Source organism: Ilyonectria robusta, assembly GCF_021365365.1.
Source record: "Ilyonectria robusta strain PMI_751 chromosome Unknown BGZ61scaffold_3, whole genome shotgun sequence".
Lineage (NCBI taxonomy): Eukaryota > Fungi > Ascomycota > Sordariomycetes > Hypocreales > Nectriaceae > Ilyonectria > Ilyonectria robusta.
The window spans coordinates 1687237-1713742 of NW_025764437.1; the positions used below are offsets into that span (position 1 = coordinate 1687237).

Below are 26506 nucleotides of genomic sequence, written 5' to 3' on the forward strand. Positions count from 1 at the left end.
CCAAACCGATCCCGTCATAGTCTGTCGAGGACCATGATTTCGATCGACCAGCGGTCCGACACGAGTCTACGACACAGTGCCAACGGGCTTGAGCCGGGCTACGTAGTAAGCTGCGCCAAGCAGTGCAGTTCTGGGGTGTGGTTGCAAAGAGCGGAGAGCCTGGCACCCTCCTGTACCAGAGCTCCGGATTGAGCGCGCAGGCCGCCACCACAAGGCCAGCGCCTGCAGGGCGGCCACAGAGCGCGGTGAGGGGGCTCGTCACGCACCCCTGTGCTTGGGATCCGGAGTGATTATTTTAGTGAATTGAGTTGAGGGTGTGTGTGAGGGTGTGTGTATGCGTGCGTGCGTACGCAGGCGCGGCAACCCTATCAGTCTTGGAGTCGTCTCGGGCCGTGACTTTGGTCGTGGTCTCGGCCTTTCCAGCGGTCAATGGGGATGGTGCCTCGGCAAGGAATTGAGGAACACTGTCTCACTCAAGACCCCCCAAAAAAAAAAACAGAAGAGAGAGGCCAACGGCAGAACCCGATCCGAGTTTGGAAGCATTTTGGGGATGTGGCTGGCGCAGATGGGCTGAAGGGATCATCCATCCATTCCACTCAAGACCATCCAAGACCTAGACTTATTAGCTGAGGTGGACTTCGGAGAATACGGTAGGCACCATGTATGGGCCTTGTTTTGGCCCTGTTTTGTCTTGTTTGGCAGGTTCTACTACGTAGTGAGACCACTCACAGGAGACCACCCACAGGAGCCAGGAATGGTATGCAGCACCCAGTGATGTAATGCTGTAGTGCAGCTATAGGTACCTAGGTAGGTAGTGCTGTATGTAGTGCGAGCATCTAATGTGTGCCTGCTGCGCCGTTCCCCTGTGAAGCCAGGCCATTGTCCAGTGCTGGAAGGCAGGTGCAGGACAGTGCATGGGACGTTCGTACTGCTCCTTCCTGGCCCAACCCCAACCCCAACCCCAACGGGACCAACGGGACGAAACGAAGGACGGGAAGAAAATGGGGCTTTGGGTCATGGCGCCAGCGACTGGCTTGTGCGGATGGCCAAGTGGCCAGGGCACGCTTCGGGTGGGGGGCTCCAGGACAGGGCAGGTGCGGGATCCGTGGAAGGGAAGGGGCCCTCGGCCCTGACCGCGCTCTTCCAGTTGTCGGAGCTTGGTGTCTGGCGGAGGGGCGGCGGCGGCGCGCGACAGCAGCGAGCGGGCACTAAGCAAAAGCCATCCATCGCATCGGGTTGGCTTGGGGTGTGCTGTACGAAGTACACGGAGCCAGCCAACTGGGTTAGATTATGCTCTTTTCGGGGCGCTGCGCTGCTGTGATGGACGCTGGGCTACGTGCGCTAGCGAGACGGGATGTGCAAGGACAACGACGACCAGGAGGATGAGTGAGGGTTGGAGCATCTGGAAGAGCAACAACCACAGCCATGCCCACATGGGCGAGGGCATTGCGGCCCTTCCCATCCCACTCAAGGTAGGTAAGGCAGGTAGGTATCTGCCCACCTACCTAATTAACCCAACTACTGTATACCTACTCGCCTTGCCGCACCTCGTGGGACTTTGCCTGGTAGGTAGCCAACTGCCGATGGAGCCCTATCACCTCCATACCGTAGGAGGACCGTTTCCGCATTCCTGTTCTCTCAATTCACCCATGATAATAAGCGGCAGAACCTAAGCCGTCGACGGTAGCCAATCTGGACACGGCAGACCATGGCGAACCTTAGCGCAATGTAAGGGAGGTAATTGGTGATAGCAAACGGGTGATTCTTGCGGTTGTTTGGCAGGTGTGAATAGTGATGCGCCATTGTGAGTGCGGTGTCCTTGCCGTCGCACCGTGCTAGCACGCTATTATGCCTTGGCCCTACAACAAGCCTCAATGGCATTCCCATCCGCATCCGCCATCCATGATCCATCGCACATCGCTGCATCGCCCATCGTCCCATGTTCCCTGTCCCGCGCTAAGTTCCACAGCACCACACTGCAGTCGCTAGACGTCAAGGCGCCGGTCCATTGTACTGCGGGTACTCCCAACCCCGAAACACAGGCGCCTCCCCACCACCTCCCGCCCGCGGGCCAACAGGCCGGCCCCGACCCCCAGCGGCCACCGCTGGAGTGGAAGCCAACGAGAGTTCCTAAACAGCGCTCGCCTCGCGCTCCGTGGCTTTGTGCCCGGTGGCGGCCTCGGCGCATTCGACCTTGACAGCGACAGCGGCCGCACACTGTGGGAGCTAAGATCCGACAGAGGAGCGCAGGATGTACTTACTTTTTATACACCGAACGCGCAGAGTACCAGACCTCGGAATGAGAGGGTTCTTGTATTATTCTCGAGGTCACCATTGACCAAACTGCGTACCTACCTAAGTTACTTGCCTCAAGGTATGGATGGAGTGGAAGCAAGCAAGGTCGTTCGTCGCCGGCTCCTAATATGGATCTGAGCCCGATATAGAGGCCTTCGACAGGGACCTCTGGTGGGTAGGTATGACCTTGCCTCCAGCAACCGAGTTGGTTGCCCCCTTCCCTTTACCATCTGTACCTTCCCTACCACCTTAGCTTGCCCCATCACCCGGCCTTACCTCCCCCCTCCATCCCTCGTCCCTTCCCACCCCAGACCGACTGACCTGCTTACCTCCCTACCTTACGTACCTGTCTCTAGCTGGCGCCTCTAATGCCCCAGGCCCTAGGACTAGGGGCGTACTTTAAGCTGTCCGGGCGCATCATAACAATGGACTAACGGTCGACGGGGGTGTAATGCGGAAAGAAAAAAAAGAGCCACACCCACGGTCCCACGTCCTAGCGTCCCATGTTCCAATGTCCCACCTCTCACGTCCCCATCCGGCCGGCAATAAGAATCACCAACTTTCCTCCTCTCTTCCTCATCCTTCCCCATGGTCTTCACATTGCACTGTCCTACCTTATATTGCCTGCTTCTCCTCTGAGTTCTGCTTCTGCGACTTCTGTGTACCATCTTCTGTGTCCCACAGCTACGGAAAAAAACCCGGACTCAGAAAATACCCCTCCTTCCACCTCGTTGTTCCTGTCCTCCCCCTCCACCGTCACACTCACACTCGCCCTCATACTCACACGCACACTCTCACTCCTGTCTGCGCCATCACTCCTACACCCGGTATATCCAAGTGCGAACACGCCAGCACGCAACAGCTTTCTCCTCTCTGGAACAGCTCTGTATCGAAACCATACCCAGCCCTGCCGTCGCCCCTCTTCCGAGAATCCTGGGCCCTGCCATCGCTTGTCAACCAATCCTACCAACTCTCTTAGGTCCAGACCCTGGTGTCCTTTCTCTGCCAATCCCCGTACTACTCTACTCGGGCCCGTTCTGTTCCACTTGATACAGTCCAGATCCATCTTTGTAAGTCCTGCCCTGTGCTCCTCGGCGTGCTGCGCTTGCGAAATTTGAAACCCCTATCACTGGTGACCTCATATTCCGTGCCCCTCTATCCCGGATCCTCCCACCGACAGCGAGTGCTTTGCTGGGACAGGGAGTACCAGAGAGCGTGTTGTACGACGAATGGGCCAGTGTTTGCCATATCGAATGGCAACTCTCATGCTGTCTTATACCTCTCGCTACGTCCCGGCTCCTTCGAGGCGACCGTTGAGGTTTACTCGGGATAGATCCGTTGTCGCTATAAAGAGACGCCTAAGTGATCAATTTGTCGCCTCTTGTCCAACCTCCAACCATATTCCTTTCTACGTGTTGTTGTTGGCTTCAGCTTCCGTTCTTCATATTTGAGGAATTACCATTTCAGATCTGATATTGACTCTTCCTAGGTGATTACCCTCGCCCAGTGCTGCTCCCGGCTCCACTTGATACTATTGGCCACTCTGCTCGTTAACTTCGGGCCTTTTATTCGAAGCTCACGACTCTCCGCTATTCCACCCTACCAATCATTCAGCCCCTTGTGCAAAATCTTCCATGGTCGTCATGTCTACTCAGGTCAAGTACGCTTTTCAGCATACCTCTTATTATGTATCCCATCCATTGGTCTAACGGAATCATTAGCCTACCCGAACCGGAAGGAAAGTTCCTTCAAGATGGCTACTGGAGACATGGTCGCTTCTATGGGTCCTGGAAGCCTGGGAAGTATCTCTTTCCCATTGATTCCGTAAGGCGATTCCATCTACCTATACCCCCATGCCATATCCTAACTATCACAAATAGGAAGAGTTGAACCGGTTGGACATATTCCACAAAGTTTTTTCCATCGCCCGTGGGAACAAGCCCTTTCGAGCACCAATTGTGCGCCCAGCTCCTCGGTTCATGGATCTTGGAACAGGGACCAGTATCTGGGCAATCTCTGTCGCCGAAGAGTATGTTCAGTTTATCTGAGTCAGTTGGCTACAATTTTAGCTAAATTTTCTCCCGTAGATGCTTCCCAGATTCTGAGCTTATGATCGTGGACCTCAACCAGATTCAACCGGCTCTGTAAGTTTGTCAGCAAGCAGACATATGCCACATGCTGACCCGATGTAGCATCCCTGTTGGTGTCAACTCGCAGCAGTTTGACATTGAGGAGCCCGAATGGGGTCCTCTGTTCAAAGATTGCGATTTGATCCATCTACGAATGCTCTTGGGTAGCCTCCAAACAGACATCTGGCCTCAGACCTATCGAAAGATCTTCGAGTATGTCGTCCGCTACCTGAATCACAGTGATCTCTAACTTTTTGAGTAGGCATTTGGCCCCAGGTATTGGTCACATGGAGCACGTCGAAATCGACTGGACGCCGAGGTGGGATGATAAAGAAAGACCATCCCAGTCCGCATTCCAGGAGTGGGCCGAGTTGTTCTATGACGGCATGGATCAGTTTAACCGACGCGCAAGAGTACTGCCACATGAAACACGCCAAATGATCGAGGCAGCAGGCTTCACGGATATCAAAGAGGAGGTCATTAAAGCTTCTGTTTGTCCCTGGTCCGAAGACAGGGCTGATCGAAACCTTGCAAGGTGGTTCAATCTCGGATTAAGCCACAGCTTGGAGGCTCTGAGTTTGATGCCTCTCATCGAAAAGCAGGGGATGAGGTTTGAGGATGTCCGCGAACTGTGCGAGAAAGTCAAGAAGGAAATATGTGTTTTGGGCTATCACACATACTGCAACATGTGAGTACCTCCCTAGATTCAACACACGAAGCATGCTCCGCCACGATGCAGAAGCTAACAAACATGCAGCTACGTCTGGACGGCCAGAAAGCCCGAGGACAAGTAACCCTCCGACATGGAAATCATCCGGTAAATGGCCAGACGAAGCCATGTCAAGGAGAGGAGCGTGCTGGATAGTTTCTGTGTGCCGGCCTGCATGATCACGGTGACTCTATTTTCACCCTTCTTCCCGACTGAAAGTCGTCTTTCGACTGTTGCATGAACATGTTCATGGGCCTATAACCAACCAGTTCCGGACATGGATCGTACCGATTAGCTTCGTCACAACTCTGGATCACCGGGCTTTGCGGCGTATTTCGAACCTTGTCGCACTGACAGCTAAGCGCTTGGTCTCAGTTTAAGGACAAGTGCGCGGCGCAGGACGATGGAGTTCTTGATTTAGCCGCCGACCTCCTATGCAGCAGCTTGAGACTGGGATCGGGACTGTCTTATTCGGGCCTTTAACTCCGTACCCGCTCTCCGTCGATCAGCCGATCTATCACCTGTGCTTCGTTAATAACGCTCGTTTGCGGGCTGGGCTGCGGCAATCGCAAGGATATTTGTTTAACACGCCCTCAATTGGCAGCCGCGGATGGAAAACGAGACGGGCTCTCTCGCCCCCTATGGACAAGACGATATTCTTTCTACTTGTGCGGTTATTACTGATGCTCTCCCTGCTATCAGGCAATCACGATTTGACGCAAAGATCAAAAATATATCGTGATGGGAATTTTATAATGTGGAACCTAGAGATAAGAGAGTGGTTAGAGAGTCTCAGCTTTCAACACTACCCAAAAATCATTTTGTCTAAGATGGATGATAGTGACAGTAAATACAGTCGCTCGATTGAGTTTGCTCATAGAAGAAATTCTTATTCCTGATCTGAAGCATATCACTCTTGTCTTTGGTTCCGACACTATAGTGTGTAGTATATTCTAGAGGATAATAAATAACAAATCAGCGAGAGTAGCTTATCTTCACAATGTTTTGTACCTTCAATTATGCGTCCACCAAGCATGTAGCCGCTATTACTCAAAAGCCCTAGGGCCTGTCATAGCCGCGTGGAATTATCCGTGGCCTGTAGCCCGTCGTGTCAGGATAGCACCCAAGACGAGGTGATGTTCGGCATACTTGACAGCTCCTCTAATTTCTTGTCGACGAGGACGATGGGATGCCAGCAGTCAACAAAGCAACCAAGTTCAGCGCCTGCGACTCGCGATAAGTCGATAATTAATTTATTACGCGAGCTCATCGCCTCTACCTAGGCCTACTTGAGTTGATAGGAACCGAGCAGACCCATCTATCTGTTTGAGGTCATTTCTTCTTGTTCTTGCCCTTGATTCTGACTCTTTCTTGTGTCCCCCAGCGCCCCGCCGGGGTGATTGCAAGCCATTCAATGTGTCATTGGCGCTCGCACTGCCGGTCATTCACGAAACCGAGGCAAATGACAGTCTTGTGGTGATGGGCACAACGGCAAAAGTCGCAGCGTCGGTTTTGGCTAATAGACCCTGATGTCACTTACGGCCAGACGCATCGACCGCTAAACTCCTGTGTAGTTCAGGTGCACAGGGAGTAGGATGGAATTTGATTCATCGCGGTACCACCATCGGACAGCTGAGCTCCCGAGGTTGCGAGAATAGGGATCCCGATCCAATGGCTTGTTCGTATATTCAAGACGACCTGGGACATTGGGTACCTGCTAAGAACTCGGCAACATTCGCAGAAGTTAGTCAGGGTGGGAGATGTAAATAGGCAGCTTTGAATTGGCCGCAGCGGTCAGGAACCAACTGCAGCATAGATTGATGTACAGTTACAAAAGAAAGGCGCTCGCAGAGGACAAGCATTGAGGTCCCAACGAGATTGGGTATTCCTACATCTCCCAGGATAACAGCCTCGAATTCTCTCCAATCGGCCCCTCCCAGGCGTACTCGAGCCGGGGGTAGGCCAAGTCTATCTATAACCCACTCATCACGGTCTGTCCACCTTGTCTAACCTCCTTCCTCGACCACTTCAGCTCCATCATGGGTCGCTTAGTGGTGCGAGCCAGTCTCACCGCGGTAGCCAACCAGCTTAAATCGGCCAATAATCTCCCCAACAGTGAAGAAACCAAGGAGCTCGGCAAGAACGACACCACCAGCGGCGAGCTGGGGAGTGCCGATATTCCGGGCCTGCTGGATGAGGTTCTGTGAGGACTGGAGGATAGACCGGTTCTGGACGGACTGGAGGAGGTTTTGGTAGTAGGTCTGGAAGGTGGCCGCAGAGCTGATCAGGACGGGTTAGCGCATGTTCCGTCAATTAGGCGTCAATTGAGGGAGACTTACGGAGGGCTCATCTTCTGGGCGTGGAAGACAATCTTGCCCACCTCAAGGGTAACCTTGGAGTAGTAAACGACAAAGGGAACTTGTCCTGTTCAATTTGTCAGTGCCGTGATATCCGGAGACCGCAATGGGACGCGATTTCACACGTACGCTCAACAAAGCCGATGATCTTGCCCGTTGGTCCGCCAATCTTAGCCAGAGCACTCAGAGCACTAGACAGGCCCTTTGCTGCACCAGCAATAGCAGGGCCGGCGGCAGTGGTGACGCGTGAAAGACCCTCCTTCGCCTTCGCAGCGGTGTCTTTGGCAGCCTCGGTGGCCTTGGATGCGGCGGAGCTCTCAAAGCGGCGGGCGGCCAGGCGGAGGGCCGGCGAGCGGAGCATGGGGCGGGCGAGGGACTGCATGGCGGCGGACGGGAGCCGTAGGACGGGAGAGGGCCTCGCGGAATTCGATATCGGAGGTCCGGGGGGTGATGGGACCGAGGGTGGGTGGTCAATTGATGGAGTGGTGCTGGTCGTGATCGTGAGCGAGGTCGTCTGAGGGAGAAAAAAAGCTCGGGAGAAGTCGCAAGGTGGTGGTTGGAGCCGAAGGACGGGCTGCGCTAGTCCTCTTTTGGAGCCGCGGTAGTGCCTGGACGAACGGGCGGCTACCACAGCTAGCGGGTACCTCTTGCCATCCGCCTCACTTCCCGCAGCACTTGAGCGCACCGACTACTCCCTCCGTACCTGCCTACTACGTGCTTGAGGTGTGGATTCCTCAAGGTACCCGGATCGTTAGCTCTAGATTTGCTTCCCTTAGGTTGTTCTCAAGCTAGACCCCGGCGCCTTCTGTCGTTACCATGTACGCATACGCTCCTCGTCATCCATCTTTCAGGTTCATTGGTTCCTGTTCTCACACACAAATATATCGCGGGCTGCTTCATTCATGCTCGTCGTGTTTCTATATTCCCCGACAGAAAGGCTTGTATCTACTTGGCCTAGCAGCCTCATCAGTATACTCCCAGACCGTGCCTCAATCGCCAAGTTACGCCCAAATACCATCCATTTGCATTGCCACACCGCACTCTACTCCAGGCTCTGAATCATGACCTTGATCGCTCCGCTCTTGGGGTCTGCCGACGTCTCAAAGGCCTTAAGAGCATCCTCCAATTGGAAACGGTGAGTGACCAATTTAGATAGGTTAATGACACCACTCTCCACCAGTCGAATCGCTCTGGGCCAAGTGTTGCAGTACCGGTACTGTAGCTGGATATCAACCTCACGGACACTGGCACGCATGAATGGGATGTTAATCTCGTTCTTGCCCACACCAATGACAAACACCTTCCCGCCAAACTTGACCGCCCAGATGGCGGCCGAGATACTGCTCTCGACACCAGTGCACTCCATGACGATGGAGGGCTCGACGCCCCCGAACGACTTCACGATGGCCTTCGCGCTGTCCTCGGCCGACATTCTCTCGACCTTGTGGGTGATGACTCGCGGGCAAAGCTCCTTGGCGAATGCCAGTCTACTCTCTGAGATGTCGGTGATGACAATGGGGGCAGCGCCAGCGGCGGCGCAGCAGAGCAAGGTGATCAATCCGATCGGGCCCGCACCACAGATCAACACGGGGTCTCCAAGGGAAATGTTGGCCCTTTGCATGCCGGCAAGGGCCACGCTTAGAGGCTCCAACATCGCGCCGTCCTCATAGGACATATCCCCAATCTTGTGACACCAAACGGCCGGGTGGTTGATGTATCGTCGCAACATGCCAGGGACCGGGGGTGTGGACAGGAACTCGACGGTTTCGCAACCGTTGTATCGGCCAGTAAGGCAGGGCTCGCAAGTGCCGCAGGGGATGTTGGGTTCGACAGCAACCCTATCGCCGACCTTGAAGTTGGTCACCGAAGGGTGCACGGCGATGATCTCGCCAGCCGATTCATGGCCTAGGATATGATCGCCCTCAACAATCATCGGGCCAATGCAACCGGCGTGCCAGAAGTGCACATCAGAGCTGGGGAGGGTGAGTATGGCGAGTGCAAGTGGGGTTTCCAGGGATCTTCACGACTTACCCGCAAATTCCGGTGCTTCGAATAGCGACAGAGACCTCGCCGCTCTTCAGGTCGGTGCCGGCTTTGACGCTCTCGGCGCTGGGCTCGGCCGCGGTCACCCACAGGTCATGGTTGGGGTTGGTGTAGACACCAATGTTGGGCTTCAACGATGACTTGACGTCAACCACCGCCGCGGAGGCATCAGTTGCTGAGGGGCTCATGGTTGGGAGGGCGGTTTCTGGTCTCCGGGTTGCCTGCTCTTGGTGCTGCCGAAGTCGGTGAGTCTGCGGGTTCGAGGTTGGAGCAGGTATCGAGGAAAGAGAAAGCCCCCTCCGCCAAATCGAGGACCCCCGGATGTCTTTAAATCATGTCCTTACCACGGAAAATTTGGGGGTCATGCGGTCTGCCATCGGTATATGTTTGGTCGCAGGCGAATCTGAATTCCCCACGCCCAGCCAGGGCGAGCAGGGTTCGGAGAGCTCGCACTTGATGGTAGTGTGGGGTTGCCTCAAAGCGGATGGACTTAGTTCGGAGGCTGTACGACCGACGCACCTCAACTCCCGCGCCAATCACAACGCTCGCCGCCCGGTAACCACGAGACGCCACCCCATGGCCAGCACAAAGCAATTGTTCGCTAGTTGTCGTGGCACGGTTAGACGTCCGGTTTTCTCATGTGGCTGATGCAGATCCAGAGCATGACCTGTGCCCAGATCTGGCCTTGTCACCTCATAGGCAATGGTGTGAGACGGCGTGTGTGCTTGAGGCCTCACCGCGCTTCGACACTCAACCGACCAGATCTCTCGATGTCGTTGTCTACAACCCTGGGCTGCGGCTAAACGGACAAGGCTTACATGCACGCCTGGAGCTGCAATGCCGCCGGTATTCTGCCGAGTGGACTAGCAGCAAGTTGGGGCAGTCGGGACGGCTCTTGACTGGTACGGCTAAAGAATGGGGGACCTCACATCGTGGGTGGTAGCGGGTCCAAACCTAGGCACCCGATTTATCATCTTGATATATCCTCGATTAAGCCAACCATGGCAGCCAGAGCCGAGGGAAGTTAGTGGACCGATGGACACTATCTTGGTCGCCAACCGGACCAATTGCACAAGTCTGCCTTTCTTTTGATATCGGCATGGCGGACCCAACGACTCGGGGGCTACTGGTCTCGTGGCCGAGCGCATAAAGAGCCGAATCTTGTGGGGGATAGGTGCGCCTGCAACGGGTTGTGGATTTCAGAGTTACGCCGTTCACATCGACACCGTTGCATCTTCCTCCTATGAGCGATTTACGAAGCTTGTCCCAAAGATTCCAGGTCATATGACAGTATAAAGGATTCAGGGCAAAAGATGCCTTAGCGTGATCTTGAGGTACAGTATCTCAATCTGAAACCGGGGCTCGATGTTGACCGGGTGCACCTTCAAGCATCGCTCCAACCTACAGGAATCATTTATTCTTAGTTTTGGGAATTATCTTCGTGGCACCTGCATCGCTAAGTCTTTGTCTCTTGATCTCGGTAGTGGCGGCGGCGATATTCCGATGTCTCGATCCCATTGAGTGAGCGATGTGCCATTGCACCTTGTCCTTGACTTCCGAAGTCAAGGACTTACCATTGCTTCTAGAAGTTTTCATATCCCTCATGAGATTTACCGACTGGACGCATAGATGGACTGACATACTAGGTGCTTTGCTCGACTTTCCAAGAGTTCTCTCAGAATGAGGAGATGCTAATAAAGTATGGATAACCCTCGTTGGTGACCATGCCATAGTACTCTCGTCAATCGATTATGGCATTCCCGAGCTGAATCCCACATGATCAAGCCCAGGAATCCCTGCCAAGACCGCAAGGATGACAGTCGGTAGGCGTCGGGTCAGCATCCTTGTTATTCTCACGCTATATTGGACACCCAGACGCCTCTTTGAGTTGGCATCCAATGGGCAGCAACTGTGGCGGACTTGCACAACACTGATTGACTCCGTACTTCCGAAGGATCGGAAGGCAGGTGACTATGTTTGTCCCTCGGTTGGTAGGCTACGAGAAGTAATAATAAAGGACTCATGGTTCCGCGTGACCATGTGGGAGACACCGTTCGAGTCGGCGGCCGTGGGTGAATTAATTGGTCTAGTCAGTCTGGAGAGGGCGCACTCCTCGCTGCAACACGAATTTGATTCGGATTTCGCCGCACCAGCATCGCTCGGCCGTCACAACACCAAAAGCCACCTCTCGGATGAGAACGGAAGATATGCACGTTGCCAGCCACAAACAACCTGTTGAGTAACAACCTACCTTACGACCCCCATTCCCAAATTCATTAAGTCCGTCGGGCATGGAAAATGCCCGGAATGCCCTTCCTCAAGAAAATGGGACAGAATCATGGGGAGGATGGTGGCACTGTCTTATTAACGCCATCACTCACCCGTCAGGAATGGGCAAGTATTCGTGGTTGATTTAGCAGCTGTCCGTCATCTGCACCGTGTTGCCTCGCGGGAAGAACTAATGCATGCGACTACTTCACATCTACGTCCTAGGGCATTGATACACCTTAGATTGAAAGCCACAGTTGCTACTAAAAGTCTTCAAACTATTCCAGCCTCTGGCGTATGCCTGCAAGAGGATACTCGGGGTTGAATGCACCATCCTCTCCTCCATTGACTTATGCCGAGGGCGTCAAAACATTGGCAAAATTCACAAGCGTAAAATCCAATACGAATCTCAGCTCTTCGTCACCGAGTGCGACTGATACCGCTCTCGAGTCTCGACGTCTGACCCCGCCGGCCGCTAGAGGCATCGGGAATGGGAACGGGGTATTACCCCACCGGAGCTGGTCAAGACAGATTCGATATCGCACTTGTGTAATCCAGGTCAGGAATCGCATAAAACCGAGGAGTCCACATCAGTTACGAGTCATGCATGGCATTGGGTGCGCGCCCACTCCGGACGCCGTCGGCTCGAGGAACAACACCCCGCCCGATCACCCCGACGCGAGTCAACAACAGGAACATGAACGGACATTTCCCAACGAAGGAGGTAGTTGTGGTTTCCCCTCTTGGCTACGCCATTTACCCGGGCACGGTGTAGTCGGTTCATGGCATTCGCCGCACCTCTATCGGGCTAGACAATGGGCTCGGTGTTCTCGGAAAGGGAATCTGAGCTACTGATTTTATCCGCAGGTTAGGTCCAACGGTGCATGCCGAGGCCGCGATGGGGCTCAAAGTGACGATGTTTTTGGCATGTTGGCAACCCCTCTTCTTGACATGGGTGTGGGGGGGTTGCCTTTTCAATTGATCTTCCTCTCGTATAAAAGTCAGTCAGCGGACAGTCTTTGTGCATGGGTCCGTGGTAAGCGACAATCGAGTCTGCACGTCGGCCATGGTCAGCATCGATACGAAGCCGGAATCGCGACCAGGGTCACCTTGTTGATTTGCAATGGGCCGGGCGTGGAAGGGTCATTTTGAAGCGAGTGGGATGGCAGAATGATCAAGTTGCTTGGCAACAACATGTTCACAAGATGGGTCTCAATTTGAGTGTCTATCTGATCATATCCACCTTCACGCTTCTCCATTTCGGTATCCACACGTAATCTGCCAGATAAGAAAAGATAGATGTGGCATCTAGGAAAACCTAGAAGTCGAGGCCGGTGAATCTGATATCACATATCGCAGGCCTCGTTGCTGGAGGGGCCAATCGAGTCAATTTCCTCATATCGCCAGCGCCTGTATCGAGGGTACTAAACCTGACACGCCCTGCGTCAAGTTGGTTGAACGCGGTTGGCTCGTCATATTGCTCAGACCCCTGTTTCTGGGGCGTAGCAGAGGGGATGGCCCCACCACTGACAGATTTCGATGTTCAAAGCTCAAACCATAAAGCGGCTTTTTAGATGAAGGAGTAAAGAGGACCGAGGTTGGGATCAGGCGTGGTGTGGATGAAGTTATTTTGTGGTCGGATCTGTTTCACGTAGATTTGAATCTCGTCGTACAACACCAAGTTAGATGGTGTTGGTTAGGTGTTGTTGACGGGCGGCAGCATATCGCATCGTTTGGTCGTAAAGTCATCATTTCGTAAAGAGTTGGCTCAGCTGGTCGTCGTTATCGGCCATTTGTTAATAGCCAACGGAGACGACCACATCGCCCTTGCAAACCCCGTAAGAGCAGCACTCTGAAGGATCCATTTCGCCCTTGAGGATGGCATCGACCTTAGACTGTAGAAGAATGAAGAGTCAGATACAGCAACAGACCTCGTCGGCTGAATTGCAAAACTTACATCGGCGCAAGGGCCGTTGGGGGTGATGGGAGCAGCGGCTACCAAGGAAGCGGCAGCGGCCACGAGGAGAGTCCACTTCATCATCATGATTTCCGTAGATTGACTCAAGGCGAGGGGAATGTGAGGGGAATGTGGTGAGAAGGTGGTGAGGATTGAGGTGAGAAGTGGCCAAGTCGATTGGCTTAGTGAAGAGAATGATGCGGTGATGCGTTGCTGTCAAAAAGAGTGATGAGCAGCACACGATCTATAGCACAAAAGCTGTAAGGCGAGACAAAGATGATTTCGAACCTTGGGGGCAAGAGAAGGATGGGACATATCGGGGATGCCTTCCAACTTATTTACCAGCGCGAGGTAGGTACATCCCATCGCTAATTACCTTAATTATCTCGATTCCACGAGCGTCGGGCGCTCAAATTCCCTTCTCGGCAGGGACCTCCAAGGCATCCCTTGTCCGTTGCACCTTCCCCGGTAGGCAGTCGGCAGATGCCACGGACAGGCCTGCGGGGCTCTGAGCTCACCCCTTCGGGCCTGTTCCTGGTTACCCTTGTTCAACCACTGTTCCCCTACTCACCTCCGGACGTAACGTGTATCAGAGAGACACGCTCAAACCACCGCTCTGCTCACGTCGCCTCTACTTCGATATCGGAAACCACATTGGGCCACAATGGCGGTCGAGGCATTCCACACAAGCCCACTATTGCCCGTTGCCCATCCTCAGCGCGACGTCCCTACGACTCCCTGCGACCACTTCGGCATCATCTCAGCGAGGAGGAATCGAAAAGACCAGGGTCCACACTCCTTCACTCATTCTGTCACCCCGTCGCCCTGCTTCTCATTGCCCTCCAGATTGCCCGGGCCCCACGGCCTCCGCCACAGCTACGCCCCGGATAGTGGGAGGAGAGGCGAAGCAATCAATCTGAGTCGGGCTCTTGCTCGCCTCGAAATGGCAATTTGTCTCAAGATTATCATCTTCGACACCACACACAGGTACCCGCCTCGGCGCCCCCAAGAATCCAATGATTGTCAGCCAGTGGCGTCGGCAAAAAACTCCAATTCTACAGCAACCAACTCGCGGCATTGCCGAATCCCGAACTTGGGCTTGACGACTTGTATCTGGTGCGACGGGGCGGGCGGGCGGTCACGATAAACAACGCACAGTACTTGGCGTTCGACGCTCGTTTATCAACTCTCGGCCCTCAACTCTTAGCCGCCGGTTACGAGCCTGCGACACGAGCAACCTCCTGCACAACATACCGCACAACCTCATCGGCCGCACAATGCCGTCCAGTGGCAGCAATCACAGCCATCACCCTGTTCCTAGCGGATGGACAGAAATCAGCCCTACGATCTTTGCAGTTTTTGTGATTACAGTACCACTCCGTGTGCCCACTAGAGTTGGGACCCTGCACTCCGATTCCTTGGATGTGGAGAATGACGCCCGTTCCATTTCCCTCTTATCCCTGTCATATCGAGGATGCTGACTGCGTACCATCTTCCCTTACTCCTCCTTCACCTCCCATGGCCCATGCTTCCACGCCAATTTCAGAGTATGGCCGTCTCAGATTTTGCAAACAAAGTTTCAAAGCTGCTTGTGAAGATGCGAATTGTACGAAGGAAACAACCAGGTGGGTAAGTGGAATTCCTCGTACAGACACGGCCTGTCGATAAACTCAGTGCCGTCTGACAGAACACATCGCCGACCGATGCAGAGCGTGATGCAAGGGATGATGCACACCATGCGCCTTCACGCGCTAATTACCGAGCCAAAGTTGATTGACGCTCAGCCCAAACCCAACTCTAAAGTTGACTTGAAGCACAAGCGGGATTGCAACGAGTGGTCCTGTAGTAGGATGAAGCAAGGGTAGCTTGACCAGGTTTGCTCAACTCCTCGGGTAACGCAAAGTACCACTGGCCTGGTTGGTATCTCTTTCTATATGTCCCATGGCCATTACATGTGCATTGTTTGGGCTTTTGGTCTTGTATCATCTCGGAAGTCAACTAAACTGTCCAGACTTCGATACCCACTCCGCCAACTATCAGCCTGTCGCTGTTTTCGTCATCCGAAGTGCTTGCCATCACCTCGACACCTCCCGGATCCGCTACACCGCTATACTCATCGGCAACCAGCTCTGTCTTCTCCGCACTGATTTGCCATATCTTCACACGCTGATCGTTGCTAACACTGACTCCCAGTGTTGCCTCGCCGCGCTGTATCAATGCTACCCCGTTAATAGCTGCCGCGTGAGCCTTCCGCACGATGCCCCTGCCAGATACTGTGTAACGCCTGATTCCTGCCTCGTCCGACAAGACCGCCAGAGACGTGACTCCAAGCCCATTGTCATCACCACCAGTCAGCACCTGGAACCCTTCCGGCGTTGCCCTTAGGTCCAGACTCTTGATACCGTTCTGGTGTACCGGGGCTACATGTACCAAAACATGACTTACGGTCTTAACATGGTCGAATCTCGCTTCCCAGGTGGCCAAGTGTCCATCGGTTGAAGCTGTGAGTGCCGAAAGGCCGTTTTCGTCCACCCCGAGGTGGCGTACCTGTGTGAGGCAAGCTCCCGTGTAGGACATCTGAGCCAAGAGCCGAAAGGACGCGCCTGGCGTATAACAATATGTTTTCAGAGTCGAGTTGGACAGCACCATGGTGATGATGATATTGCCATTAGGACCAACCTTGCTAGCCTCGAAGTCCATAATCCGAAGGTCCCCGTGCTTGCTCTTGTCATCAAAGACTGCCTCGCACAGTACGCCCAGCCCCCTATAGGTGGTGTTTTTGAGCTTCCGTACCCTCCAGACAAAGAACTCTTCATTGCCAGCGCTGCTCAGGAGGTAATCCTCGCCGAGCCATTTCACCTGCTGCATACCAGCGATGTGCAACTTCATCGATGCCAGACACCGCATCTCTCGTCCGCGCCCTGCTCCCTGCTGTTGCCTGCTATACTCCCAGATCTGGACTGTCGTGTCCTCGGAGCCGGTAGCAATATATCGACCGTTGCAGCTAAGCGTTCGAATCTCTCTCCCGTGCGTCCCAGTCTTGATCGGCCGGTGCACCGACCCGCTTTGCGAGTAGATGAAAAGCTTGGATGTTCTTGTGAATCCGAAACGGAGATGATGAGGGTCCGTCGGGTTGTGCATCAAGGTAAAGGTTCGGTGGGCACCTCCGCATTCGATGGTCGCAATCTCTTCCCGGCGTGTTTCGTTCCATACGATCAGCTTCTTGCTCTTGAAGCCATACAGGATGAGCTCCGGGTCGGCATCCCGCGTAAACCACCCGCCTTCGATAATGGAACCAAAGGGAGGAGCCGTTTCGTTTCGCAAGTGTAACCGTACATCCGAGTCTGCGTTTTCTATCTCGTAAATCCTGTAGTTACTGTCCCGACTTGTAGACAAGAAGTACGGTGAGGCTGTGCCATCGGTATCGTTTCCAGGGAGCGGGACGATGCCCGTGATGGCATCCCTGCTGCTCGTCGCAAAGTCCAAGACGGGACGGAACCCCTCCTCGCCTTGTCTCAACACGGACAACCAGCCGTGTCGGGATCCGATGGCGATCAAGCCCCCCTTGATTTTCGCCGCGGACATGGCAACAAAGCGGGGATCCATCCCACGAACGTCGGCTGTTGCCAGCACGGCTCCTGTGCGCCAGTCCAACGCGAAGAATTGCGCGTCGGGAGTTCCATGGAGGTGAATGAGGAGCTCCACGGAAGTGTCGTGCGCCTCGGTAAGCAATACAATATTGACGACCTTGCCCGGGACCGTGCCGATAAATGTCATCCCTTGCGTGCCACAGTAATGATAAAGGCCTCCATGGTTTGTTCCTAACAGCGCTGCCCCGTTTCCAATGGTCTTCAGAACGTAGCAGGACCGAATACCCGCTGCGATAGAGTCCTCGAGATGGACTTCCCGCCACTGTAAGCCCTTGTCGAACGTGCCTAGCATCAAGCGCCCTAGCGAGGTCGTTGCCAACACCTCATCCTGCGAAAAGAAGTCGTAACGCCCGATGATTTCGGGGCCGCGGCCGCGGGGGAGAACACTTGCATTGGGCAAGGAACCGAGAACCTCTTGCAGGTTGAGTGTGGTGGTTTCATGAATAGGCTTGTGTCCGAAACCAGGCGTCAACGTGGTCGACTCTGTCAGGAGAGAGATCTTGCTGTCTGCACCGCCAGTAGCGATTAGGGTCCGGCCACCAACGGTTGTGATGGCGTGGGACCACAGATGCTTGCCATCGTGCACGTCAATCGTCTCTTGGTGTTTGATCACGGCGGACACCCTCTTCAACGGGTCGCGCGCGTCTCCTGAGGATGAGGTATCCAAGTCCAGCCGCCAGCGCTGCATGGTCGAGTCCTCGCCAAACGAGTACACCGCCAGGGTCTTCGCTGGCTGCACATCCCCTGGAATCGACGGGGCAAACTTGACCCCCCAGATCCGCGACGCATGTCCCATGACGACTGCAACGGGGCGTTCCGTTTCGGCGCCCCCGAGTCCCGGTGTCGATCCGAAACCTGTCTCACGCGGGGCGACGAGTTCGTGCTGAGTGTTTCCCCCGACCTTCTCCCCTTGTCGATCCGTGACATCCCAAATCCTCACCGTACGGTCGTCGCTGCAGCTCGCAAGCAACCGGATCTTGGAACCGTCTGCGCAGGGCAGCTCGTCCGAGATGTGCACGCCAAAGATGGAGCCCTCGTGGCCGGCGAGGACGGAGATCATTTCTGATTGTTCCTGGTTCAGGTGGTACTTCCACATGAGGATGTCGCCGAAGACGGTGCCACCAGCGACGAGGATGCAGTCGTTGGACACCCACTTCAGGTTTGCGGCATAGAGCATGGGTCGCGACGGGGAGACGACGGCACCGAGTATGGGCGTGCCATCAGGCGAGTCAAATCGCACCGGGATGACTTCGTTGTGCGCCGTAATGAGGGCCGCGGTTTCGGTGTCAAACGGCGACAGGGCGGCGTCGTAGATCCAATCTGGGGCTGTGACCCTCTTCAACGCCAGCGCATGAGGATCTCCCCCCTGGATGAGTTCTTCCAGAGCATCTTCCCCAGCGGCCGCGATCTTGGCGGCGCCCCAGAGCAGCACGCGCCCGTTCAAGACGCGGATGCCATGGATGGGCTGTCCAGGGAAGACGCGCACGCGGGCGACGACATGGCCGGCGCGCAGGTCGTAGATGGCCAGGTGAGTATCTTCGCCGGCTAGGAGATATGACGCGGCGCGGAAGAAGGCGAGGGCCGTGATGGGGCACTGGGAGAAGGCTCTCGCGAGGTGTAGCTTGTGCCAAGGTAAGTTGTGTGTTGACGATGGTGGGATGGTGGGGGAGGGGCAAACCTCGCGGGGTTGAGCCATGACCGTGGGACGAACAAACAGGTCGATGAGAGAGTGAGCGATGATCAAGGAGCCATCCGCTTATTTCTAATGAGATACTTCCGTTGGTTTGGCCTCGGATCTCTCTTTCATGGGAACCACTTGTTTAAGAGTGAGGGTTGAGCAAAGCGTTGCGGCGGCTCAAGGTGTGAGTGGGTTCGGTGGTAAAAAAAAATTGTTACTTGGTTCGTGTGCACCCTCATACAATTACATTACTCACAACTGGGATAGTCGTTCCAGGATTCTCTTGTCGCTCAGAAACTGCCCTCGGAAAAGGTTTGAATCCACAAATATTTCGTTGATTGAGGTTATATCATACAGCGAAGTAAGAAGAAGAAGCTATATTTAATCATTCCCGTCCCCCCAAGTTTAGGTATCATGCCGTTCCTGACATCTTCCCATCCATGGCCCAACCCGGATCTACAATCCGTTCCCAACTGCTTGTCGTTACAAAAAGCATTCCCTTGTCATGTTCGTCATGATCGCTAGGGCCGATCCAACTCTCTGTTACTATCCTTCACAAGTATCCAATAAGATCCCAACGCCGGCAATGCAAAATCATCAAGGTCGGTAAACAAGTCACCAGTCGTGTCGTTTAGAGCTCAAGCACTGACGCCTGGCATGTTTAGGCGCGGTGCGAGTAGGGCTCGTAAGCGAGGTCAGAACGAGGAGCGCCGCGGGGAGCGCCGTACTGAGACTGAGACTGGTTCTGGTTGTAGTAGTTACCGCTGGTCATCTCATGGTCGCCGCCGAGAGGAGCGTAGCCCTTGGTGGGAAGCAGCTTCTCGCCGTCAGAGCGGCGGTTCTTGCGGCTGCTGCGGTGATCAGGCTTGCAGCAGCAGATGGTGAACACCCAGAAGAGACTGGCACCGATGGCGAAGGCAGCAGAGATCCAGACAACGGCAAGGAAGGTGGTATTGATCTTAGCGTTGACGCCGTACCACTTAGCAGAGGCCTCGACACCACCAACGACAACGGCAGCTGTAGCAGTGGCGAGACCGGCAGCAGCGCAAACGAGAAGGGAGGCAATGCCGGCCACGATCCAGGTACAGCAAGACATGATGGTAGAGCAGTTTGCGAAAATACCCAGGACGATCTCAACAGCCAGGGCAATCAAGGCAACGATGAAGGCGATCTCGGTCCACTTGGTGACCTTGTTGAAGGCCTTGATAGCGCTGGTGATCTCATCGGGAATGTCGACCTGAACACCGGCAGCAGAGCCAAAGTGCTCAATCCAGGTGGTGTTGAGAGCAGAGGCAGCCCAGTTAAACTTGGGGTCGACGCATGTTCGCTTGCCCTTCAAGGACGTGGCACAGTAGCTCCACAAAGAGATGTCGTAGTACTTGCCGAGGTTGAGGTCCGCGGCGGTGATGTTACTCGTCTTGACAGCGCGGGAGCTTAGGTTGTCGATGATGTTATCGAAGCTCGAATCGCTGAGGGTGAGGTCCTCGGTATCCAGGCGGAAGAGGTACAGCGACTTGTCGGCGACACCAGCAAGAGTACCGACAAGAAGGAAAATGATGGAGCCGACGGTGAGCGCGAACGGCAGCGCGACGCAGAAGAAGCGACCGACACCCATTGTGTTTATGTGGCTGGTTCTCGTGCTGTGAATGTGAATGTGTGTCGTTTTGGCTTTCGGGAGGCGGCTGCGGTTGCGGGTGTGTTTATGCTGGTCGGTCGGAGGGTCGACGATGACGTAAAGCCGGTGGGAGGTGTGGAGAGCGAGGTGTGAGTGTTTTACCGGGAAGGAGGATGCCTGTTTAGCGAGCGAGGCGTCAAGAGGAAGGCGAGAGACGACGGCGAACGAGAAACGACGGAAAGATGTATGGATGGATGGATGAGAGGGAAGGAGATGTCAGCAAAACGGGGAAGGAGCTGAAGGGCGGTGGATTTATAAAAACGCTTCAGCTGCTTGTGCATGGGCTGGTGGGTGGTGGGCGCTGGGCGCTGAGCTTCCCCCGGCCCAGGCGAGGTTGACGTGGAGTTTGCCGTGGCGCAGCGCCCCGAGTGGATGTCGCCCGCGGACGTGTGTGTGGCAGTTCTATGGTGGAGGCGACCGCGAAGCTAGAGGCCTTTTCTGCCTTGGCCGCTTATAGGGCGCCAGGGGGCTTGCACGTCTCGGGCTTACGTCCCTCCAGCGCTGGCTGCGAGGGGCACGGCACTACACGCCGCCGCGCCCACTAAACTCACAGCGGGCTTGGGTGGTCGGTAGCCCGCTCGCAGCTCTGTGTCGGGGCACCGAGCGGGCTACAGGGCTGGGTTGGCTGGTTGGCAGGGGGCCCACTGGTGAGAAGTAGGTGCCCGCTAGCTCAGCCACCTTCACATCTTCAGGTCCAGGCCCAAGCCGGCGCAGCTTTGTTTCCCAAGACGGCCAAATCACGCTGTGGACTGTGGTGCTATCTTCCGCTCAGACAAAGTGCATCCTATTGATGGCCCTGGGTTATCGGGAACATCCACGATCAAAATCCACTGGTGATCAGGTCATTGGCCCAGTAGTCGTCGCGTTGGGGGAGGAGCTTGGAAGGATCATGCTCATCACACACACTCACCCACAACAACACGGTCACTTCGCGGGCATTACAGGTACTAGAGGTACTAGAGGTACCAGAGCGCAATGCAGCACTCGACAGACCTGCATGCCCCCGCCATCCTAGGTGGGTTTGGTTGCTGACCGGCTGAAGATGGACGGTTTCACTTGTTTTCCCTGCGTCGACGCCGTCTTACTCCCCAAGCCATTGACTTTGGGCCGGGGAGACGCAAACGACCAAACTTGATCACCCTGGCCAAGTCCTGCTATCCATTCACTTTAGCTCATCAGCCCCCACGATGCTTTTACTAAGCCGGAATCAACCATGACCTCCCTGGTGATATGGTCAGAAGTCTGGGTTGAGACATTCCCGTGCCCTTGCCAAGACCAGGCCTCCAAAGCCTCTTATGGGGCTGACGACGCCCGGCCAGGACCCATGAAGTGCCCCACCCCGATGACCTTAGATTTATGTCTGATCGACCTTTTGCCCTGCGGCCGACAAACCACAGGGGATAATGGTGAGAACCCCATAGGCCATGTCAATCTGCTGGTGCTGACATGCAGCCAGGGAAGCATGAAGAGAAGAAGAAAAAAACAAGAAGACGATCAGCGACACCGCACAATCTGAGCTTATGAATCTACAGTGGGAGAACCCGGGCTTAGAGACGAACTGGAGCCCATTTTACGAGACACAACCCGTCATTGGAGCAGTAAAACCGTCGAACCCGCCCCCGCCTCTGGGATCTCGTTCAGCTGTCGCGTCCCCCTCCATCTGCTGATGTCACCGACACGAACTGACGTACTGCTGCGTAATTGAAGGCAAAAGACTGTGACGCGATGGACCCTGACCCTGACTCCTGTCCCCGACTCCTGTCCCTGCAACAAAATGCGAGCTTCTTGAGCGGGTGAAGCATGGGCCATCGGCAACGGCAAGTGGCATTAAAACGGGATCGTGATCTGAAGGACGACGACGCACACTCCGAAGGGCTGAGCGAAAACACACTCAGTCGCCAAGAAGCACCAGTGCCACAAAGGATAAAAATGAGCGATGAACTGACACAGCCCGCACGCCCACCAGCCCGCCCATCCACTCACTGCTAGCCCCGCGCACCGTCCAGGCGGATTCCCCTAAATTTAGAAGCCCATGCTGCCTCAGCCCAGCAGCCGCGTACGAAACGACAGCACACTCTCTTTCCACTCCCAGAGAACAGCCCAACCAGCCCCCAGCCCACGGAAAAGAAACAATCCGGTGGCTGCCGGCGCGACATGCTTCCGTTCCGGGGCCGCTGCACTGCCACTACCCCTGTCCATCTCCCCAGGACCTTCACCAGCACCATGGAAGGACTTTGGTGAGCATCAATTTAGCACTGCTCAGATCGGTCTAGGCTTCGGCCGGGACGAACAAGGCCCAGCTTCAGCCCCAAGTCGACGGGGCAGACGAATAAGCAATGGAGATTACAGTCTAGTGCCCGGCCGCTCGACGCTGTCTCACCATTTGATCTCACTCGTCACGTGGTGGCTGCTCTGCCGTCGATATTGAGATGATGCCCATGTGCTTCCGCACCTTCACGGTAAATGGCCGCAGAACTTTGGTCTGCAAGTCGGTGTCGACCCGGTCCATTACGGAGGCTTTGCAAACAAACTCTTGCGCCTGAACCTGCATCTGCCTCCACTTGCCCCCCGATTGACGGCCTCTAACCCCCAAAGCGACGGAGCCACGGCTTCTCACGTAGGGCGTACGTAAGCCCGAAACGGGGCCTCTGGGCGGTCTGTAAGTCGCCGATGTTGCGCTGACGTGCTGCCCGAGGGGAGAAAGGTTGGACCATTGTTCTGAGAAGCCCGCGGTGAATACAATATTGTTTCCACCCCTTTCCATGTCCATTGGCTATCGAATACGGAAGCCGCAAGTTCCGTGTTTACATATGATACCCGAATTATTGAAACCCACTGGTAGGACGGGCCGGAATTCCCCAGCGATCGGGAAAACAAGCCCGCGTGAAGGATGTTTAAGTCAGGACGTCAACTCACCAGCGAGACCCATCTCATTTATGGTGGCCGATAAAAGTACATTGCCTGAATAGATGAATAGATGAATGAATGAATGAATGAATCACCGAATCAGCGAATGGCTGCAATTATCACAAAATCCCCATTAGCATCACACTAATCTAAAATCAGTAACAGTATGGCGCCTCAGCCAGACAAGCATGTTTTATGTCAATTTTTTGAACGCATGAAGCCTGATGATTCCCTCTCTTCAATTGCACATTTTATACCCGCTCTTCCTATTACAAGCTTGGTTGTAACTGTCTACTCAACCGGACAAGCATTGTCCTCCCTTGTAACACTTCGAATTGCTTGCCAGAGGCCAAGATTTATCTCCTCCTCTAGTACCATTTGTGTCACCAGTCACTCCTACTAGTCGATAATATTTGCAATATGGTTTATAGCATCAATTACTCGAGGACTCCTTTGCATTCAATCTCACATGTGCGTGTATTGGCACATTTTATTGAATTTTGGCCATCGGTGTCACCGAGTGATCTCCCTCGCGCGAGAGTCAGCTACAGGTTAGGTGGGTGAGCATTTGGAAGGTCCAACAGAGCATTACGTCGTGTTCGAATTTATTTCCCAACTGAACTATTCTGAAACTCAAAAGTGATGGGATTAATTCCCTCGTCCTTCTTTTTCTCTGGAGTCTTTGGGAACTTTTTGAGAGAATCTCTCATTATAACTCTGTGTTGGACTTATTTGTCCATCCTGTCCTAATAGTATGACCAGCTTGGCACAGGTGTGATAATATCAGCAGGACCGAGGTTTCTTTCCACGGCACCTGGTATATTTTCAAAATGAGTTGCTCAAGATAACGAGAACTATGTGGGAATATGTGACATCACCCGTATAGGATCTGCCTACATATGTTACGGAGTCATCCGTGAAGAGAACCGAGGAGACTTGCGCAGGCAGTACAGTATTGTAACTCCTGCAAGAGAAATAGTAAAGCTTTAAAGACTTGAACGAAACACATTGTTGATGCAAGCTATGGTCGCAGCTTCGGGAAGACTCTGGTTCGTTTTTAAACACCCTGCGTACACCCTGCGTGCGATGAAACCTACCCTAGACGGCGAATTATCATGATCACCACACGCTCTGTGCGTTACTTCCCACCTCACAACACATTTGACTGTACGCATGCGTCATATCCAATCCACAGACGTTAAATTCACAGAGTCTCTTTACCATCCCTGAAAACTAGGACGGCATGTGTTCTCGAGACTTCAGATTCATATATGATCCCTCCTCGATGGGGGAAATCTAATGATTGCACTTCCCGCGTTTTCGTTGCGCATGCTACTGCTGTCTAGACTGGCGTTTGGATCGGGGGCTCGAGGCGAAGGTAAATGCGCAACGACCCGATTGTGTGAAATTTCCGGTATGGGATGCGGTGCTACTTGTGTGCGCCTGTTGTTTGCAACTCCTGTATCATGACGAATTCGACGCTCTGCAACCCCTTCCCCCTCTAGACACCACAAGTCGCATACTCACAGAGAACTTCCATCGGCAACGAAAAACTAAGAGAACTCGAAAACATGTCAACTATACTCGCTAGCTGTAGATCTTAGGGTACATCCATACAATCTTCTTGAACTCCCTAGGACTGGGCAGTGGTAACTCGCCGGCTTGGGAGCTTGGAAAATTGGGCGCGATATAGGCATGGATTGTAGGACTTGCGGCATCGGTGCATTGGCGATATTCAAAATAGGGTAATGGAAGAGTTCATGATGCTGGAGCGAAGACAACGGAACGAGACAGTTGTTGAGTGAGTGAGAGGGGAAGGCTTGAAGGATCTTATTCGCCCGACTATCAATGATTGAACGGCGGATGGAGTAGTTAGTTTGAGCTGTGAAAGGCCAAGGAGACTAGTTGACGACTAACTCTAACTCTATCAACCACCTGCCTATTCATGCCTAGATCTTTCAATGTGGCTTCCCCAGACGGTTCTCAAGACAGACTCGAAGAGAAGGAACAGCAACCAAGCCAAAGTTGGTTCTGGGAGAGGAACCAACCCAGCCAATGCAACACGTACATGCAGAAATCACACATGCCCCCCTCCAAACAGACAAACAGAGGCGGCAGTCACCGCTGTATGCATTATTGGAACCTGGAGTGATGGCGTCCCATGCCATCGTTAACGTCATTCGTCGCATTCAAGCCGTGCTGCAGGCCGGAGGGGTTGGTCCTCTGCTGGGACTTGTTTGACCAACCGCGCTTCTGGGATGGGTGTCAAGCACAGCAGCAAATCGATGCACTGCCCCTCATTGACGCGGCACTTGGTACGCAGAGGCGCACAGATGCGGGTTACATGGCAGGCATGTATTGGAATTACGGTATAACCATGTAGGTAAGGTAGAGAGCGACACCGAACCCCACGCTGCTCCCAATGGACATGGGGCGTGGCATGCGGTATGCGGTATGCGGTATGCGGCATGCGGCGTACGGCATGCGGCGTCGGTGAGGGAACGGCAGTCACGGGGCTGGGTCACGGGTAGACGTCCGCGTGTACGATGGCGACCAGCTTTGGCGTCATTCTTCCCCTGGGCTAGACCAGAACTCGCCCGTTGTTTGTCATTTGTAAGTTGTCTTGCCGTTTTGTCTTGCCGTTTGTCATCTGCGCGTGCCGAGGAGACTGACCAACATGTGTCCTGACCAGCGCAGGCAGGGACCCGGACGCGGCGCCTTCGCGGGCTTGGCTCGGGGGCATGACAATCAACACAAGCCCAAGCCCAAGCCCAAGCCCAAGCGAAAGCGATTGATCGATTGATTGCCTTGCCACAGTCAAGCTTCTCGCACGTGCCA

The 26506-nt window shown here is 54.4% G+C and overlaps 9 protein-coding genes across 9 annotated transcripts; 4 read left to right on the top strand and 5 right to left on the bottom strand.

The window, feature by feature from the left end:
- The first annotated feature begins 2601 nt into the window (after positions 1-2601).
- Positions 2602-3697, top strand: BGZ61DRAFT_130598 (uncharacterized protein). The gene has a single exon (XM_046237145.1). The coding sequence runs from the start codon at positions 2799-2801 to the stop codon at positions 3411-3413; it is 615 nt and encodes a 204-aa protein (XP_046109629.1). The 5' UTR covers positions 2602-2798; the 3' UTR covers positions 3414-3697.
- Positions 3698-3929: 232 nt separating this feature from the next.
- BGZ61DRAFT_560577 (methyl transferase) lies at positions 3930-5415 on the top strand (the record flags this gene model as incomplete). The annotated part of the gene is made up of 7 exons (XM_046255793.1): positions 3930-3955; positions 4017-4119; positions 4176-4324; positions 4383-4439; positions 4488-4637; positions 4687-5112; positions 5182-5415. 7 exons carry the CDS (start codon positions 3930-3932, stop codon positions 5216-5218), a joined length of 948 nt encoding a protein of 315 aa, XP_046109630.1. The 3' UTR covers positions 5219-5415.
- Positions 5416-7181: 1766 nt separating this feature from the next.
- BGZ61DRAFT_473522 (mitochondrial ATP synthase g subunit-domain-containing protein) lies at positions 7182-7872 on the bottom strand (the record flags this gene model as incomplete). The annotated part of the gene is made up of 3 exons (XM_046248461.1): positions 7182-7413; positions 7473-7557; positions 7620-7872. The coding sequence occupies 3 exons, from the start codon at positions 7870-7872 to the stop codon at positions 7182-7184; spliced, it is 570 nt and encodes a 189-aa protein (XP_046109631.1).
- A 313-nt stretch (positions 7873-8185) lies between these two features.
- Positions 8186-9926, bottom strand: BGZ61DRAFT_130670 (chaperonin 10-like protein). The gene is made up of 3 exons (XM_046237146.1): positions 9522-9926; positions 8374-9463; positions 8186-8308 (listed from the first exon to the last, which is right to left on the bottom strand). The coding sequence occupies exons 1-2, from the start codon at positions 9719-9721 to the stop codon at positions 8533-8535; spliced, it is 1131 nt and encodes a 376-aa protein (XP_046109632.1). The 5' UTR covers positions 9722-9926; the 3' UTR covers positions 8186-8308; positions 8374-8532.
- A 3671-nt stretch (positions 9927-13597) lies between these two features.
- On the bottom strand, positions 13598-13845 carry BGZ61DRAFT_528122 (uncharacterized protein; the record flags this gene model as incomplete). Its single annotated transcript, XM_046253203.1, has 2 exons — positions 13598-13696; positions 13759-13845. 2 exons carry the CDS (start codon positions 13843-13845, stop codon positions 13598-13600), a joined length of 186 nt encoding a protein of 61 aa, XP_046109633.1.
- A 496-nt stretch (positions 13846-14341) lies between these two features.
- On the top strand, positions 14342-15069 carry BGZ61DRAFT_130693 (uncharacterized protein). The gene has a single exon (XM_046237148.1). The coding sequence runs from the start codon at positions 14423-14425 to the stop codon at positions 14903-14905; it is 483 nt and encodes a 160-aa protein (XP_046109634.1). The 5' UTR covers positions 14342-14422; the 3' UTR covers positions 14906-15069.
- BGZ61DRAFT_130694 (uncharacterized protein) lies at positions 15070-15690 on the top strand. The gene is made up of 2 exons (XM_046237149.1): positions 15070-15387; positions 15446-15690. The coding sequence occupies exons 1-2, from the start codon at positions 15233-15235 to the stop codon at positions 15621-15623; spliced, it is 333 nt and encodes a 110-aa protein (XP_046109635.1). The 5' UTR covers positions 15070-15232; the 3' UTR covers positions 15624-15690.
- On the bottom strand, positions 15574-19275 carry BGZ61DRAFT_130690 (WD40-repeat-containing domain protein). The gene is made up of 2 exons (XM_046237147.1): positions 19087-19275; positions 15574-19029 (listed from the first exon to the last, which is right to left on the bottom strand). Exons 1-2 carry the CDS (start codon positions 19102-19104, stop codon positions 15757-15759), a joined length of 3291 nt encoding a protein of 1096 aa, XP_046109636.1. The 5' UTR covers positions 19105-19275; the 3' UTR covers positions 15574-15756.
- A 124-nt stretch (positions 19276-19399) lies between these two features.
- Positions 19400-21071, bottom strand: BGZ61DRAFT_443237 (uncharacterized protein). The gene has a single exon (XM_046244847.1). The coding sequence runs from the start codon at positions 20699-20701 to the stop codon at positions 19748-19750; it is 954 nt and encodes a 317-aa protein (XP_046109637.1). The 5' UTR covers positions 20702-21071; the 3' UTR covers positions 19400-19747.
- Positions 21072-26506: the final 5435 nt, after the last annotated feature.

What these genes read in the sequence shown, in the direction of transcription:
- BGZ61DRAFT_130598 (XM_046237145.1), top strand. Translation starts at nt 2,799, where the DNA reads ATGTTCCAATGTCCCACCTCTCACGTCCCCATCCGGCCGGCAATAAGA.
- BGZ61DRAFT_130670 (XM_046237146.1), bottom strand. Translation starts at nt 9,721, where the DNA reads ATGAGCCCCTCAGCAACTGATGCCTCCGCGGCGGTGGTTGACGTCAAG. An exon ending in CGAAGCACCGGAATTTGCGG is followed by an intron (nt 9,464 to 9,521) that starts GTAAGTCGTGAA and finishes CACCCTCCCCAG; the next exon opens with CTCTGATGTGCACTTCTGGC.
- BGZ61DRAFT_130693 (XM_046237148.1), top strand. Translation starts at nt 14,423, where the DNA reads ATGGCGGTCGAGGCATTCCACACAAGCCCACTATTGCCCGTTGCCCAT.
- BGZ61DRAFT_130694 (XM_046237149.1), top strand. Translation starts at nt 15,233, where the DNA reads ATGCTGACTGCGTACCATCTTCCCTTACTCCTCCTTCACCTCCCATGG. An exon ending in CGAAGGAAACAACCAGGTGG is followed by an intron (nt 15,388 to 15,445) that starts GTAAGTGGAATT and finishes GCCGTCTGACAG; the next exon opens with AACACATCGCCGACCGATGC.
- BGZ61DRAFT_443237 (XM_046244847.1), bottom strand. Translation starts at nt 20,701, where the DNA reads ATGGGTGTCGGTCGCTTCTTCTGCGTCGCGCTGCCGTTCGCGCTCACC.